This window comes from Oncorhynchus mykiss, chromosome 30 (genome assembly GCF_057628025.1).
Source record: "Oncorhynchus mykiss isolate SJ-2025 chromosome 30, ASM5762802v1, whole genome shotgun sequence".
Classification (NCBI taxonomy): Eukaryota; Metazoa; Chordata; class Actinopteri; order Salmoniformes; family Salmonidae; genus Oncorhynchus; species Oncorhynchus mykiss.
The window spans coordinates 10,047,501-10,060,104 of NC_143051.1; the positions used below are offsets into that span (position 1 = coordinate 10,047,501).

Consider the following 12,604-nt stretch of genomic DNA (forward strand, 5'->3'; position numbering starts at 1 on the left):
CGTCCATCTATTCATCCATCCAATCAAACTGCCTGGTCAACTATCAGTCCAGCCAGCCATTCAAACTGCCTGGTCAACTATCAGTCCAGCCAGCCAGCCATTCAAACTGCCTGGTCAACTATCAGTCCAGCCAGCCAGCCATTCAAACTGCCTGGTCAACTATCAGTCCAGCCAGCCATTCAAACTGCCTGGTCAATCCATCCATCCAAACTGCATGGTCAACTGTCATTCCATCCATCCATCCTGCCTGGTCAACTGTCATACCATCCATCCATCCAAACTGCATGGCCAACTGTCAGTCCATCCATCCATCCATCCATCCTGCCTGGTCAACTGTCATACCATCCATCCATCCAAACTGCATGGCCAACTGTCAGTCCATCCATCCATCCATCCATCCTGCCTGGTCAACTGTCATTCCATCCATCCATCCATCCAAACTGCATGGCCAACTGTCAGTCCATCCATCCATCCATCCATACTGCCTGGTCAACTGTCAGTCCATCCATCCATCCATCCCAGAGGAAGGGGTTGGGACCATGTCTAAGACCTGAAGACTTACCAAGCTAAGGCTTTGGTTCAGAGGGGTAGGTTTAGTAAATCACAAACATCTGCAGCTCTAAAACATTCAGAGAATGAGAAGAAAAGGCATTGTGCAATATTACAGTGGCTGCTGTGGAGCGCGAGTGCTCCTGTGTGGTGCATGTGAACTGGGCGTACTGCTATGTGAATGAGCATGGGGTGAATCTCTGCTGCAGAGAGAGAGAGAGCGAGCCTCTCGCTAGTGGTAAATCCTCAGTTCTGGGAGATTCCAGGACGACATTGACATAGGAATTGTTATTCTCCAATCACATGTGAAGGCACAGTAAGTTGATTGTATTTCTTGTCAACGAGTGTCAAGGTGTGCTGGTTCATTGTGGAGAACACCTATGAGCTTGTCATCATGTGTCCTCTTCCATACTAGGGCTGTGACAGTGTTGGAAGTTACTCTAACTGGCCAGGCAGGTCACAATTCTGTTGGTTCACTTGTTTACATGGATATGATTCTTAATTATTATTATTATTTGTTTACTTAAGCCATTACACAGTTAATATCATGGCATTATGATTGTTTAGGGTTGTTACTTATAAATCTTAAAATTAAATAAATAAAATTAAGAAATGCCAAGTTGGAGAGGATCTGTCCCATCTTCGTATCGACGACGACAACAACGGAGTCCAAAAACAGATATGTGCCTAACTTGTCCTAGACTGTAAAAATGTTTTCACACTGATCCGGTTTCGACGCACAAAACCATTCAAACGATGTCAGATGGGGTTTTTCTCTCACTTCCCACTGAATATTCGCATAACGTTCCAAACATTGCTGATTCGATGGCGGTGACATTGACACATTTTCTTCAAAAGAGAGGATGCCGTAACGAAATAACTAATATAGCCTAAGCTACGGAAAAACAGGCTTTTTACCAGACAAAATCGTGACAGACGCGTTTGATTCTTATTAAGAGAGAGTCCAGTCAGGAAACTTTCTTCCATATAAAGATATAACGTTAGCCATGGAGAACAGCAAATGTGTTGCTAGTGCTCTCAACAACATTGCTGCCCTGAATTTCAAGCGCTATTGACAAAGGTCAGTCGGGGGGGGGGGGGGGGAATAGTGATTGACTACTTTTAGGACGACGATCGTACCATGCTGGCGCTCTCCAGTGCTGAAAATGAATCAGACGATGTGAACCAGAGTGACTTGACACAACGGGCCAAGCAAGCTGCACAAACAAAAACGGAAACGACACAGGACGTCTTATTTAATGAAAGGGGTTGCAGTCTGCCGTGAAGCGCTCAACGTAAGAGTCTAGCTACAGTTTCAGATATTATGCGTTTCTAACTTTGTCAGAAAGTTGTTAGGATTATGGTTCATGGTTTAGCTAGCATGTCTAAACAAAAGACTTCACCTCGCCAGATGATAAATTACCCCTTAAGTTAACCAGGTGTGTCTGACGGTGACGAAGGCCATCTATTGTATAATATCACCAATAATACTTGTACCTGGAATGTGTCTTTCAGCAGCAGTAGAACACACCTGTCTCTCCTCCACCAGTCATACAAGGAGAATGGTCTAATGCCTCCAATCAGAAAGACCTGTAGAACACACCTGTCTTTCCTCCACCAGTCATACAAGGAGAATGGACTAATGTCTCCAATCAGAAATACCTGTAGAACACACCTGACTCTCCTCCACCAGGCATATAAGGAGAATGGACTAATGCCTCCAATCAGAAAGACCTGTAGAACACACCTGACTCTCCTCCACCAGTCATATAAGGAGAATGGACTAATGCCTCCAATCAGAAAGACCTGTAGAACACACCTGACTCTCCTCCACCAGTCATACAAGGAGAATGGACTAATGTCTCCAATCAGAAAGACCTGTAGAACACACCTGACTCTCCTCCACCAGTCATATAAGGAGAATGGTCTAATGCCTCCAATCAGAAAGACCTGTAGAACACACCTGACTCTCCTCCACCAGGCATATAAGGAGAATGGACTAATGCCTCCAATCAGAAAGACCTGTAGAACACACCTGACTCTCCTCCACCAGTCATACAAGGAGAATGGTCTAATGCCTCCAATCAGAAAGACCTGTAGAACACACCTGACTCTCCTCCACCAGTCATACAAGGAGAATGGACTAATGCCTCCAATCAGAAAGACCTGTAGAACACACCTGACTCTCCTCCACCAGTCATACAAGGAGAATGGTCTAATGCCTCCAATCAGAAAGACCCGTAGAACACACCTGTCTCTCCTCCACCAGGCATATAAGGAGAACGGACTAATGCCTCCCATCAGAAAGACCCGTAGAACACACCTGACTCTCCTCCACCAGTCATACAAGGAGAACGGACTAATGCCTCCCATCAGAAAGACCCGTAGAACACACCTGTCTCTCCTCCACCAGTCATACAAGGAGAATGGACTAATGCCTCCAATCAGAAAGACCTGTAGAACACACCTGACTCTCCTCCACCAGTCATACAAGGAGAATGGACTAATGTCTCCAATCAGAAAGACCTGTAGAACACACCTGACTCTCCTCCACCAGTCATATAAGGAGAATGGTCTAATGCCTCCAATCAGAAAGACCTGTAGAACACACCTGACTCTCCTCCACCAGTCATACAAGGAGAATGGACTAATGCCTCCAATCAGAAAGACCTGTAGAACACACCTGACTCTCCTCCACCAGGCATATAAGGAGAATGGACTAATGCCTCCAATCAGAAAGACCTGTAGAACACACCTGACTCTCCTCCACCAGGCATATAAGGAGAATGGTCTAATGCCTCCAATCAGAAAGACCTGTAGAACACACCCGACTCTCCTCCACCAGTCATACAAGGAGAACGGACTAATGCCTCCCACCAAAAAGAGAACTGGCTAAAGCAAGCACTTGCTCAGAGTGAGCGGTCTGTGTACCAGAAGATGGTTGCTGACTGCAAGACCACCTGTCAAGACCTGTAGTTGTCTCTGGGGGACACCTACTGAACCAGCAAGCAAAGATATCAGGATACATTACAGCTTTGACTTTACTCAACAAGTACGCAACATGTCCTCCTTTATACGGATTAAGGACATAGATGGATAGATAAAGACAAAATATATCATTTATGGGATGCAGGCAAATGCCTTTCACTGAGCTGTGTAAAGAACTAGTAAAATAAAGGTTAAATAAAATAAGGACTGACAGGGGTGAAAATGTATTTATCTTAGTGTTAGGATGTTGTTAGCAGGTGCACTATCCATCTGACCCTATGTAGCCAGGTCCCATCTACTATCCATCTGACCCTATGTAGCCAGGTCCCATCTACTATCCATCTGACCCTATGTAGCCAGGTCCCATCTATTATCCATCTGACCCTATGTAGCCAGGTCTCATCTACTATCCTTCTGACCCTATGTAGCCAGGTCCCATCTACTATCCTTCTGACCTAGGTCCCATCTACTATCCTTCTGACCCTATGTAGCCAGGTCCATCTACTATCCATCTGACCCTATGTAGCCAGGTCCCATCTACTATCCTTCTGACCCTATGTAGCCAGGTCCCATCTACTATCCATCTGACCCTATGTAGCCAGGTCCCATCTACTATCCATCTGACCCTATGTAGCCAGGTCCCATCTACTATCCATCTGACCCTATGTAGCCAGGTCCCATCTATTATCCATCTGACCCTATGTAGCCAGGTCTCATCTACTATCCTTCTGACCCTATGTAGCCAGGTCCCATCTACTATCCTTCTGACCTAGGTCCCATCTACTATCCTTCTGACCCTATGTAGCCAGGTCCATCTACTATCCATCTGACCCTATGTAGCCAGGTCCCATCTACTATCCATCTGACCCTATGTAGCCAGGTCCCATCTACTATCCATCTGACCCTATGTAGCCAGGTCCCATCTACTATCCATCTGACCCTATGTAGCCAGGTCCCATCTATTATCCATCTGACCCTATGTAGCCAGGTCTCATCTACTATCCTTCTGACCTAGGTCCCATCTACTATCCTTCTGACCCTATGTAGCCAGGTCCATCTACTATCCATCTGACCCTATGTAGCCAGGTCCCATCTACTATCCTTCTGACCCTATGTAGCCAGGTCCCATCTACTATCCTTCTGACCCTATGTAGCCAGGTCCCATCTACTATCCTTCTGACCCTATGTAGCCAGGTCCCATCTAATATCCTCCTGACCCTATGTAGCCAGGTCCCATCTAATATCCTCCCGACCCTATGTAGCCAGGTCCCATCTACTATCCTTCTGACCCTATGTAGCCAGGTCCCATCTACTATCCTTCTGACCCTATGTAGCCAGGTCCCATCTACTATCCTTCTGACCCTATGTAGCCAGGTCCCATCTACTATCCTTCTGACCCTATGTAGCCAGGTCCCATCTACTATCCTTCTGACCCTATGTAGCCAGGTCCCATCTACTATCCTTCAGACCCTATGTAGCCAGGTCCCATCTACCTTTTAACTCATCGCAAGTGTGGCTTGTTTGGTGTCTGCTGTGAAGGAATACCACAACAAGTCAACTACTTGATTGATGAAGGCATGTCGATTAATCGATATTGGGGAAACACGTGTGGCCTTGAAATGTGACAACTGCAGTGGCCAAAACAAGTCTGTGCTCTGGTATTGTGCCTGGTGGACAAGCTCCACCACAGTCTTGACCTTCACTGATCACAGGTCACACCAAGTTTGCCACCGACTGGTGCTTCGGCCTCATCAAGCAGAGCTTCAGAAAGACCAGAGTGAACACTTTGTCTGAGATTGCTGGTGTTGTGAAGGACAGCACTGTGACAGGGGTCAGCATCTCACAGCTGGTTGGACTGGACAATGGTTCGGTGCTGGTGGAAAGATATGGCTGGTACTTCAGGCCGCTGCCACAGATCAGACAGTACCAGCACTTCAGATGAATGTCACGTTCATTGCATTGTATGAGGATATTCATCTTATCTACACTTGGGAGGTGAATTGATGTTATGCAAGGTTGTAATGTCTTCTCTATTCCTTTTGTTATTTCCTGTTTTACAGCTTCGATGCTCTGGAGCCTGGTGTTGTTGTCTCTGAGTAGTGTTCAGACTCAGTCGGGACCAGGTTTCAGCTGCTGCCCACCACTGACATCCTTCCTCCCATTGATGGTCTGTCTGTACAAGCACCACCTGGACACAGCTAAACAAACGGATCTTTTTTAGAAGATCAGGGAGTTTTGCGATGTAGAGGCTATGGACATCACATGCCCTGCACCAAAATCAAGGGCAGGACAGAAACAGGCTCTCCGAATATTAGATTCCCTTGGTCATGCGTGGTTCGGACAGACCAGTTCATCATTGGGGGGGAAGACAGACCAGTTCATCATTGGGGGGGGGAAGACAGACCAGTTCATCATTGGGGGGGAAGACAGACCAGTTCATCATTGGGGGGGAAGACAGACCAGTTCATCATTGGGGGGGGAAGACAGACCAGTTCATCATTGGGGGGGGGAAGACAGACCAGTTCATCATTGGGGGGGAAGACAGACCAGTTCATCATTGGGGGGGAAGACAGACCAGTTCATCATTGGGGGGGGAAGACAGACCAGTTCATCATTGGGGGAAGACAGACCAGTTCATCATTGGGGGGGAAGACAGACCAGTTCATCATTGGGGGGGGAAGACAGACCAGTTCATCATTGGGGGGGGAAGACAGACCAGTTCATCATTGGGGGGGGGGAAGACAGACCAGTTCATCATTGGGGGGGAAGACAGACCAGTTCATCATTGGGGGGGGGAAGACAGACCAGTTCATCATTGGGGGGGAAGACAGACCAGTTCATCATTGGGGGGGAAGACAGACCAGTTCATCATTGGGGGGGGGAAGACAGACCAGTTCATCATTGGGGGGGAAGAGTTCCCAGTCATCAGCACTATCTGCCGTTCCTCTATCCACATGACTCTCTCCTAACACACACGACTCTCTCCTAACACACACACAGAAACACACGACTCTCTCCTAACACACACACACACACACACCATATGTTGCTGCTATTATTAATTATTTTATCCTGCTGCTCAGCCACTTTACCCCTGATTGTATGCATATACCTCATACCTCATCTATCACTGATATTGTTCTTGTACATACTAGAGGTCGACCGATTAATCGGAATGGCCGATTAATTAGGGCCGATTTCAAGTTTTCATAACAAATCGGAAATCGGTATTTTTGGGCGCCGATTTGCTGATTTTGTAAAAAGATGTATACCTTTATTTAACTAGGCAAGTCAGTTAAGAACACATTGTATTTTCAATGACGGCCTAGGAACGGTGGGTTAACTGCCTGTTTAGGGGCAGAACGACAGATTTTCACTTTGTCAGCTCGGGGGATCCAATCTTGCAACCTTACAATTAACTAGTCCAATGCAATAACGACTTGCCTCTCTCTCGTTGCACTCCACAGGGAGACTGCCTGTTACGCGAATGCAGTAAGCCAAGGTAAGTTGCTAGCTAGCATTAAACTTATCTTATAAAAAACAATCAATCATAATCACTAGTTAACTACACATGGTTGATGATATTACTAGATATTATCTAGCGTGTCCTGCGTTGCATATAATCAGACTGAGTATACAAGCATACAAGTATCTAAGTATCTGACTGAGTGGTGGTAGGCAGAAGCAGGCGCGTAAACATTCATTCAAACAGCACTTTCGTGCATTTTGCCAGCAGCTCTTCGTTGTGCGTCAAGCATTGAGCTGTTTATGACTTCAAGCCTATCAACTCCCGAGATGAGGCTGGTGTAACCGAAGTGAAATGGCTAGCTAGTTAGCACGCGCTAATAGCGTTTCAAACGTCACTCGCTCTGAGCATTCTAGTAGTTGTTCCCCTTGCTCTGCATGGGTAACGCTGCTTCGATGGTGGCTGTTGTCGTTGTGTTGCTGGTTCGAGCCCAGGGAGGAGCGAGGAGAGGGACGGAAGCTATACTGTTACACTGGCAATACTAAAGTGCCTATAAGAACATCTAATAGTCAAAGGTTAATGAAATACAAATGGTATAGAGGGAAATAGTCCTATAATTCCTATAATAACTACAACCTAAAACTTCTTACCTGGGAATAGTGAAGACTCATGTAAAAAGGAACCACCAGCTTTCATATGTTCTCATGTTCTGAGCAAGGAACTGAAACGTTAGCTTTCTTACATAGCATATATTGCACTTTTACTTTCTTCTCCAACACTTATTTAAACCAAATTGAACATGTTTCATTATTTACTTGAGGCTAAATGGATTTTATTGATGTATTATGTTAAGTTAAAATAAGTGTTAATTCAATATTGTTGTAATTGTCATTATTACAAATAAACAAATAAATAAAAATTGGCCGATTAATCGATATCGGCTTTTTTGGTCCTCCAATAATTGGTATTGGTGTTGAAAAATCATAATCGGTCGACCTCTAGTGCATACTGTATATTATTTTGTTCTTTCTCTACTGACAGACACTTGTTTTTAAAATGTTATATTGACACCATTTCTGATGTTGCTACTATGTAAGTAACTATTTGGCTGTATCGTTTACACCTTCTGTAGAGACCCGTCCACTTGGCAAGACGTGGCTGGGGGTTATTGCATTTCTTTCACATGACCCATCAATTTAGACAGGTGTGTCATCTAATATTTTAAAAATATTTTCTATCTGGACACTTTGTTTACCTAGATTTGTTCCTTGTTGTAGGCTACTACTTTTACCTACTAGTCTTCATCTTTTCTACACGACTCACTCTGTTTAGCACATGCGCTCACATGTGAATCCTTAATGAGATGGGTGGGGCTAAACCTTAAGAGGGTGTGAACAATGCTGAATGGGTGTAAACAAAGAAGTGCTCTCCAGTAGGTGTACCAAAACATTCAAGGGCCATTTTCTCAAAAGTGGGGTTACAAGTTCAGCAACTTTCAAAGCATAATCACTTTCCCATTGTTCCTCAAATGCAGTGTATGATATACCATTGTGTAGCTCTGTGTCTCCGCTTTTATCCAATGTAAATCAATTAAACATTTAAAAAAATTAAAACCACATTTTGCTACATAAGACTGAATCAAGAAAGTCAGTCACATTTCATTTGTGGGGGGTAAATACAGCAAACATATTTATTAAAAAAGTCACCATGTTTTAGAGAGATTTACAATTATCAGAACGTCACACCAGGGTAAAGCCTACACGAAACACCGCCCCTATTTGAAGTGTATCTAAAATCCCCTATGGGAAAAATGATTGGAACCATTTCCTTGTTTTACCCACTAGGTTTATGGGTATTATGACTCATACTGGACACATTACTCGTACTGTAAGAGGCACCAGCAGCATTAGCGGTCTCAGTCTGTACACAGCTCTCCGAGTGAGTCAATCTCAGTCTGGACACAACTCTCCGGGTCACTCTGCATCCATTAATCTTTCCCCCTCTTCTCTCTCACTTCCCCTCCCTTCTCCCTCCTCTCTCATCTGGGATGACTCAGCATCTTCACAGAAGACGGCCACTCCCCTTCTCTCCTCTAGACCAATTAGGAGCTATTATTTGGAGAGCAAAGTAAAAACATTTAAAATCATGAAGAATAAAATCAGTACTTTTGAGAAGCTTTGTGAATACGGGCCACAGATCTATACTGTACACATAGAAGGAGCTCTCTATGGAATAGGGAATTCAGTTGTAATTGGACCAGGCTCATATTACTAAAACTCTAAATCCCACCCTGGCCAACGTAATTACAGCATTATCCTGTTTTCACATCTGTGTTTCTGTCAAACTGTCATCATCTTATTGTTCCCTGTAATATGAACTATAACCCTCAGGGAAATAAGAGGATACTGTTAAGGGTTGATTATAGTTTTATTTCACTGACTCTTCTGGAAAGTAGTGTGACCTTCTTTCCATTGCAGCCCTGGTCCATCCTGAGACTTTCCATAGGCTTAAAAACACGGGTGTTATACTAAAAAGAAACATCTTTAAAATACACCACACCAAAAATGTAAACGCAACATGTACATTTTTGTTCCCATGTTTCATGATTTGATTTTTTTTTTTTAAATAATCCATTTGCACAACGCATTTCTCTCAAATTTTGGGGTATAAATTAGTTTATATCGCGGTTGGTGAGCATTTCTCCTTTGCCAAGATAATCCATCCACCTGACTGGTGTGGCACATCAAAAAGCTGATTAAACAGCAATATCAATACACAGGTGCACCTTGTGCTGGGGGCAAAAAAAGGCCACTAAAATGTGCAGTTCGGTCACACAACATTGCCACAGATGTCTGAAGTTTAGGGAGCGTACAATTGGCATGCTGACTGCAGGAATGTCCACCAGAACTGTTGCCGGATAATTGAATGTTCATTTCTCTACCATAAGCCGCCTCCAACGTCGTTTTAGAGAATTTGGCAGTACGTCCAAACGGCCTCACAACCGCAGACAACGTGTATGGCGTCGCGTGGGCGAGCGGTTTGCTGATGTCAACGTTGTGAACAGAGTGCCCCAGGATGACAGTGGGGTTATAGCATTGGCAGGCATAAGCTACGCACAACGAACACAATTGCATTTTATCGATGGCAATTTGAATGCACAGAGATACTGTGACCAGATCCTGAGGCCCTTTGTCCCACCATCACCTCATGTTTCAGCATGATAAAGCACGGTCTATTTCACAAGGATCTATACACAATCCCTGGAAGCTGAAAATTTCCCAGTTCTTCCATGGCCTGCGTACTCACCAGACATGTCACCCATTGAGCATGTTTGGGATGCTCTGGATCGAAGTGTACGACAGCGTGTCCCAGTTCTCACCAATATCAAGCAAATTTGCACACTCCATTGAAGAGGAGTGGGACAACATTCCACATCAGACCACAATCAACAGCCTGATCAACTCTACGTGAAGGAGATGTGTCACGCTGCATGAGGAAAATGGTGGTCACACCAGATCCTGAATGGTTTTCTGATCCCCTACATTTTTAAAGGTATCTGTGACCAACAGATGCACATCTGTATCTGTACTCCCAGTCTGGGCCTAATGAATGTATTTAAAAATCGACTGATTTCCTTTATATGTAACTGTAACTCAGTAAAAAATGTTATGTTTATATTTTTGTTCTGTATTAGTTGTAATTGATTCACCTCCAGTGGACTTAGCCAGCATCACCTTCTTCAGTGTCCGATTCAAGGATTCATTCCATGGAAAATGATTCAAGGATTCATTCCATGGTGTATAGTTCAGACATAACTGTCTGGGATTATGAGGAGACGCATTTAGCAAAGAAAACAAAGGCCACATTCCATCATTTTCCACAGATATGACATTATAACACACGGCCCGACCCCTCCCCCATCCTCTAGGCGCTCTGACAATGGGGTCCTCCTCCAAGCACACAGTCCACTACTACCGCCAGCCGACATACAACTGAATGATATCGAACTCAATCCCAGTACATTCATTACATTAAGAGTCACAATATAACGCATTACTTGTATTAGACCTTTTAATACAATATTATTATTTTTCTAGCTAACCGGCTTATCAATCGTGGCTGGACAGCAGAGCTACCTGACGTCTGGTAATTATTAACCCTTTTCCATTCAAAGAAAGTGTCCCACTACTCAAAGAAAACGCCAAAATGTTAGACCCAATTACGGGGGAGATTAGTGGGCTCTCTCTGTTTAAATCAGATTATCTCCGTTTTAATGAGATTACAGTTAGAAGATATATCCCTCTGCTACAGCGAGACCGCCCTGCTTCACAAAATAACACTGTCTGTGGTGACAGCTCGTTATTCCGGAGTAGCTTCTCCTTCCTAGTTAACTAATGTCCCCACACTGAGAATAATCATCCCTGGCTAGCAAACTAGCTACATCCTATCACAAAAACATGTATATCAAAGAACTACGTTAGTGAAACAGGGTCCAAAAAGCCGGATAGTTCAGGGGAGGGATAATCAAGGGACCACCGTCTGCAGTGTCCACCGCAATGTCCCCATGTGCTGCGGTCTCACCTTGTAGTTGCTGGCGTTGACCCATCCCGTCAGCTCATCTATGGTTTTATCCAGCCGGGGTTTGTCTTGTTCCACATCGGAGGACCTCTGCGGGTCGTTCAGGTAGTCTATTAAATCCTGCCCGACCTGCAACCTGCGGGTAACGTCTTTCTGCAGGACCTGCTGATATAAATAGTCCATGTTGTCATGTTCCTCCATTGAGCAGGCAGTGATGTGTGGTCAGCCCTGGGGTCAGACAGACTAACGTAGTACTGTCCGGTTGGTAGCAGGGTTGGATGGAGAAGGGAGAAAAAAAAAAGGTCCGGTCTTTAATTCTGAGCCGAGTTGACAGTTACCAACAAAAACAAAACGCCTGTCAAATTAACTTGGCAAGCGCAAATCACTTTGTCTTAAAAGACACACACTGCTCGACTTTTGATTTCAGAGAAAGATAACAGAGAATGTTTCTCTCGGGATAGATACCTTAACAAGCAATAACTTTCAAAAAAGTTTTTGAAAAATTACAACAATGTGCGGTAGAACCAACCAGGTCCCGTGTATTATGGACCCACAACAACAACACAAGCTAGCTGGCTAAGCTAACGAATCTAGCTACACACATCAATGGGAACAACTAGCTAATAGTTAGCAAGCTGAGGGAAGCAACGTTGGCCACAGGCCTGACACCTTGTTTCGGTTTTTGTATTCCATTATATGATAGTCTCTCTTGTCAAAACCTTTCAAAATAAAGTTGCGCCAAAACTCTTGCTCTCTAACCCGCAGGTTCCTGCTGGCTACTTTTAATCAAGGGAATAATCGCCCCTACTACAGCTGTCTAGCTAAACCCTCCCCCGCTGAAAACAGGAGCCAAGCCGGTGACTGCAGTTTACTAGCAGGCCTGCCGCGCAAACGAGCAGTCTGACGAAGGCGGATGGGTGTCTTTCGCAGGGTTGCCAGTTGTTTTATTTTGTTTCACTATCTAGCATTAATTTAGGAGACTACAAAACACGAGTGTTTACTTAGAATTCTTTATAAAAAAAA

At 44.5% G+C, this 12,604-nt stretch overlaps 1 protein-coding gene across 34 annotated transcripts in view; it reads right to left on the reverse strand.

Moving 5' to 3' along the window:
- The window catches only part of LOC110489370 (CLIP-associating protein 2), a 113,610-nt gene extending 101,006 nt beyond the window's left edge, over window positions 1-12,604 (reverse strand). For 31 of the 34 annotated variants that reach the window (XR_016493494.1, XR_016493493.1, XM_090227510.1 and 28 more), the window contains exon 1: window positions 11,585-12,604. Coding sequence is in view for 32 of the 34 variants with exons in the window: in XM_090227510.1 (XP_090083636.1) it covers window positions 11,585-11,782 (198 nt within the window). In the remaining 2 variants the exon portion in view is untranslated. The remainder of the gene's footprint in view (window positions 1-11,584) is intronic. The other 3 variants (XM_090227495.1, XM_090227491.1, XM_090227486.1) reach the window with 1 other exon arrangement.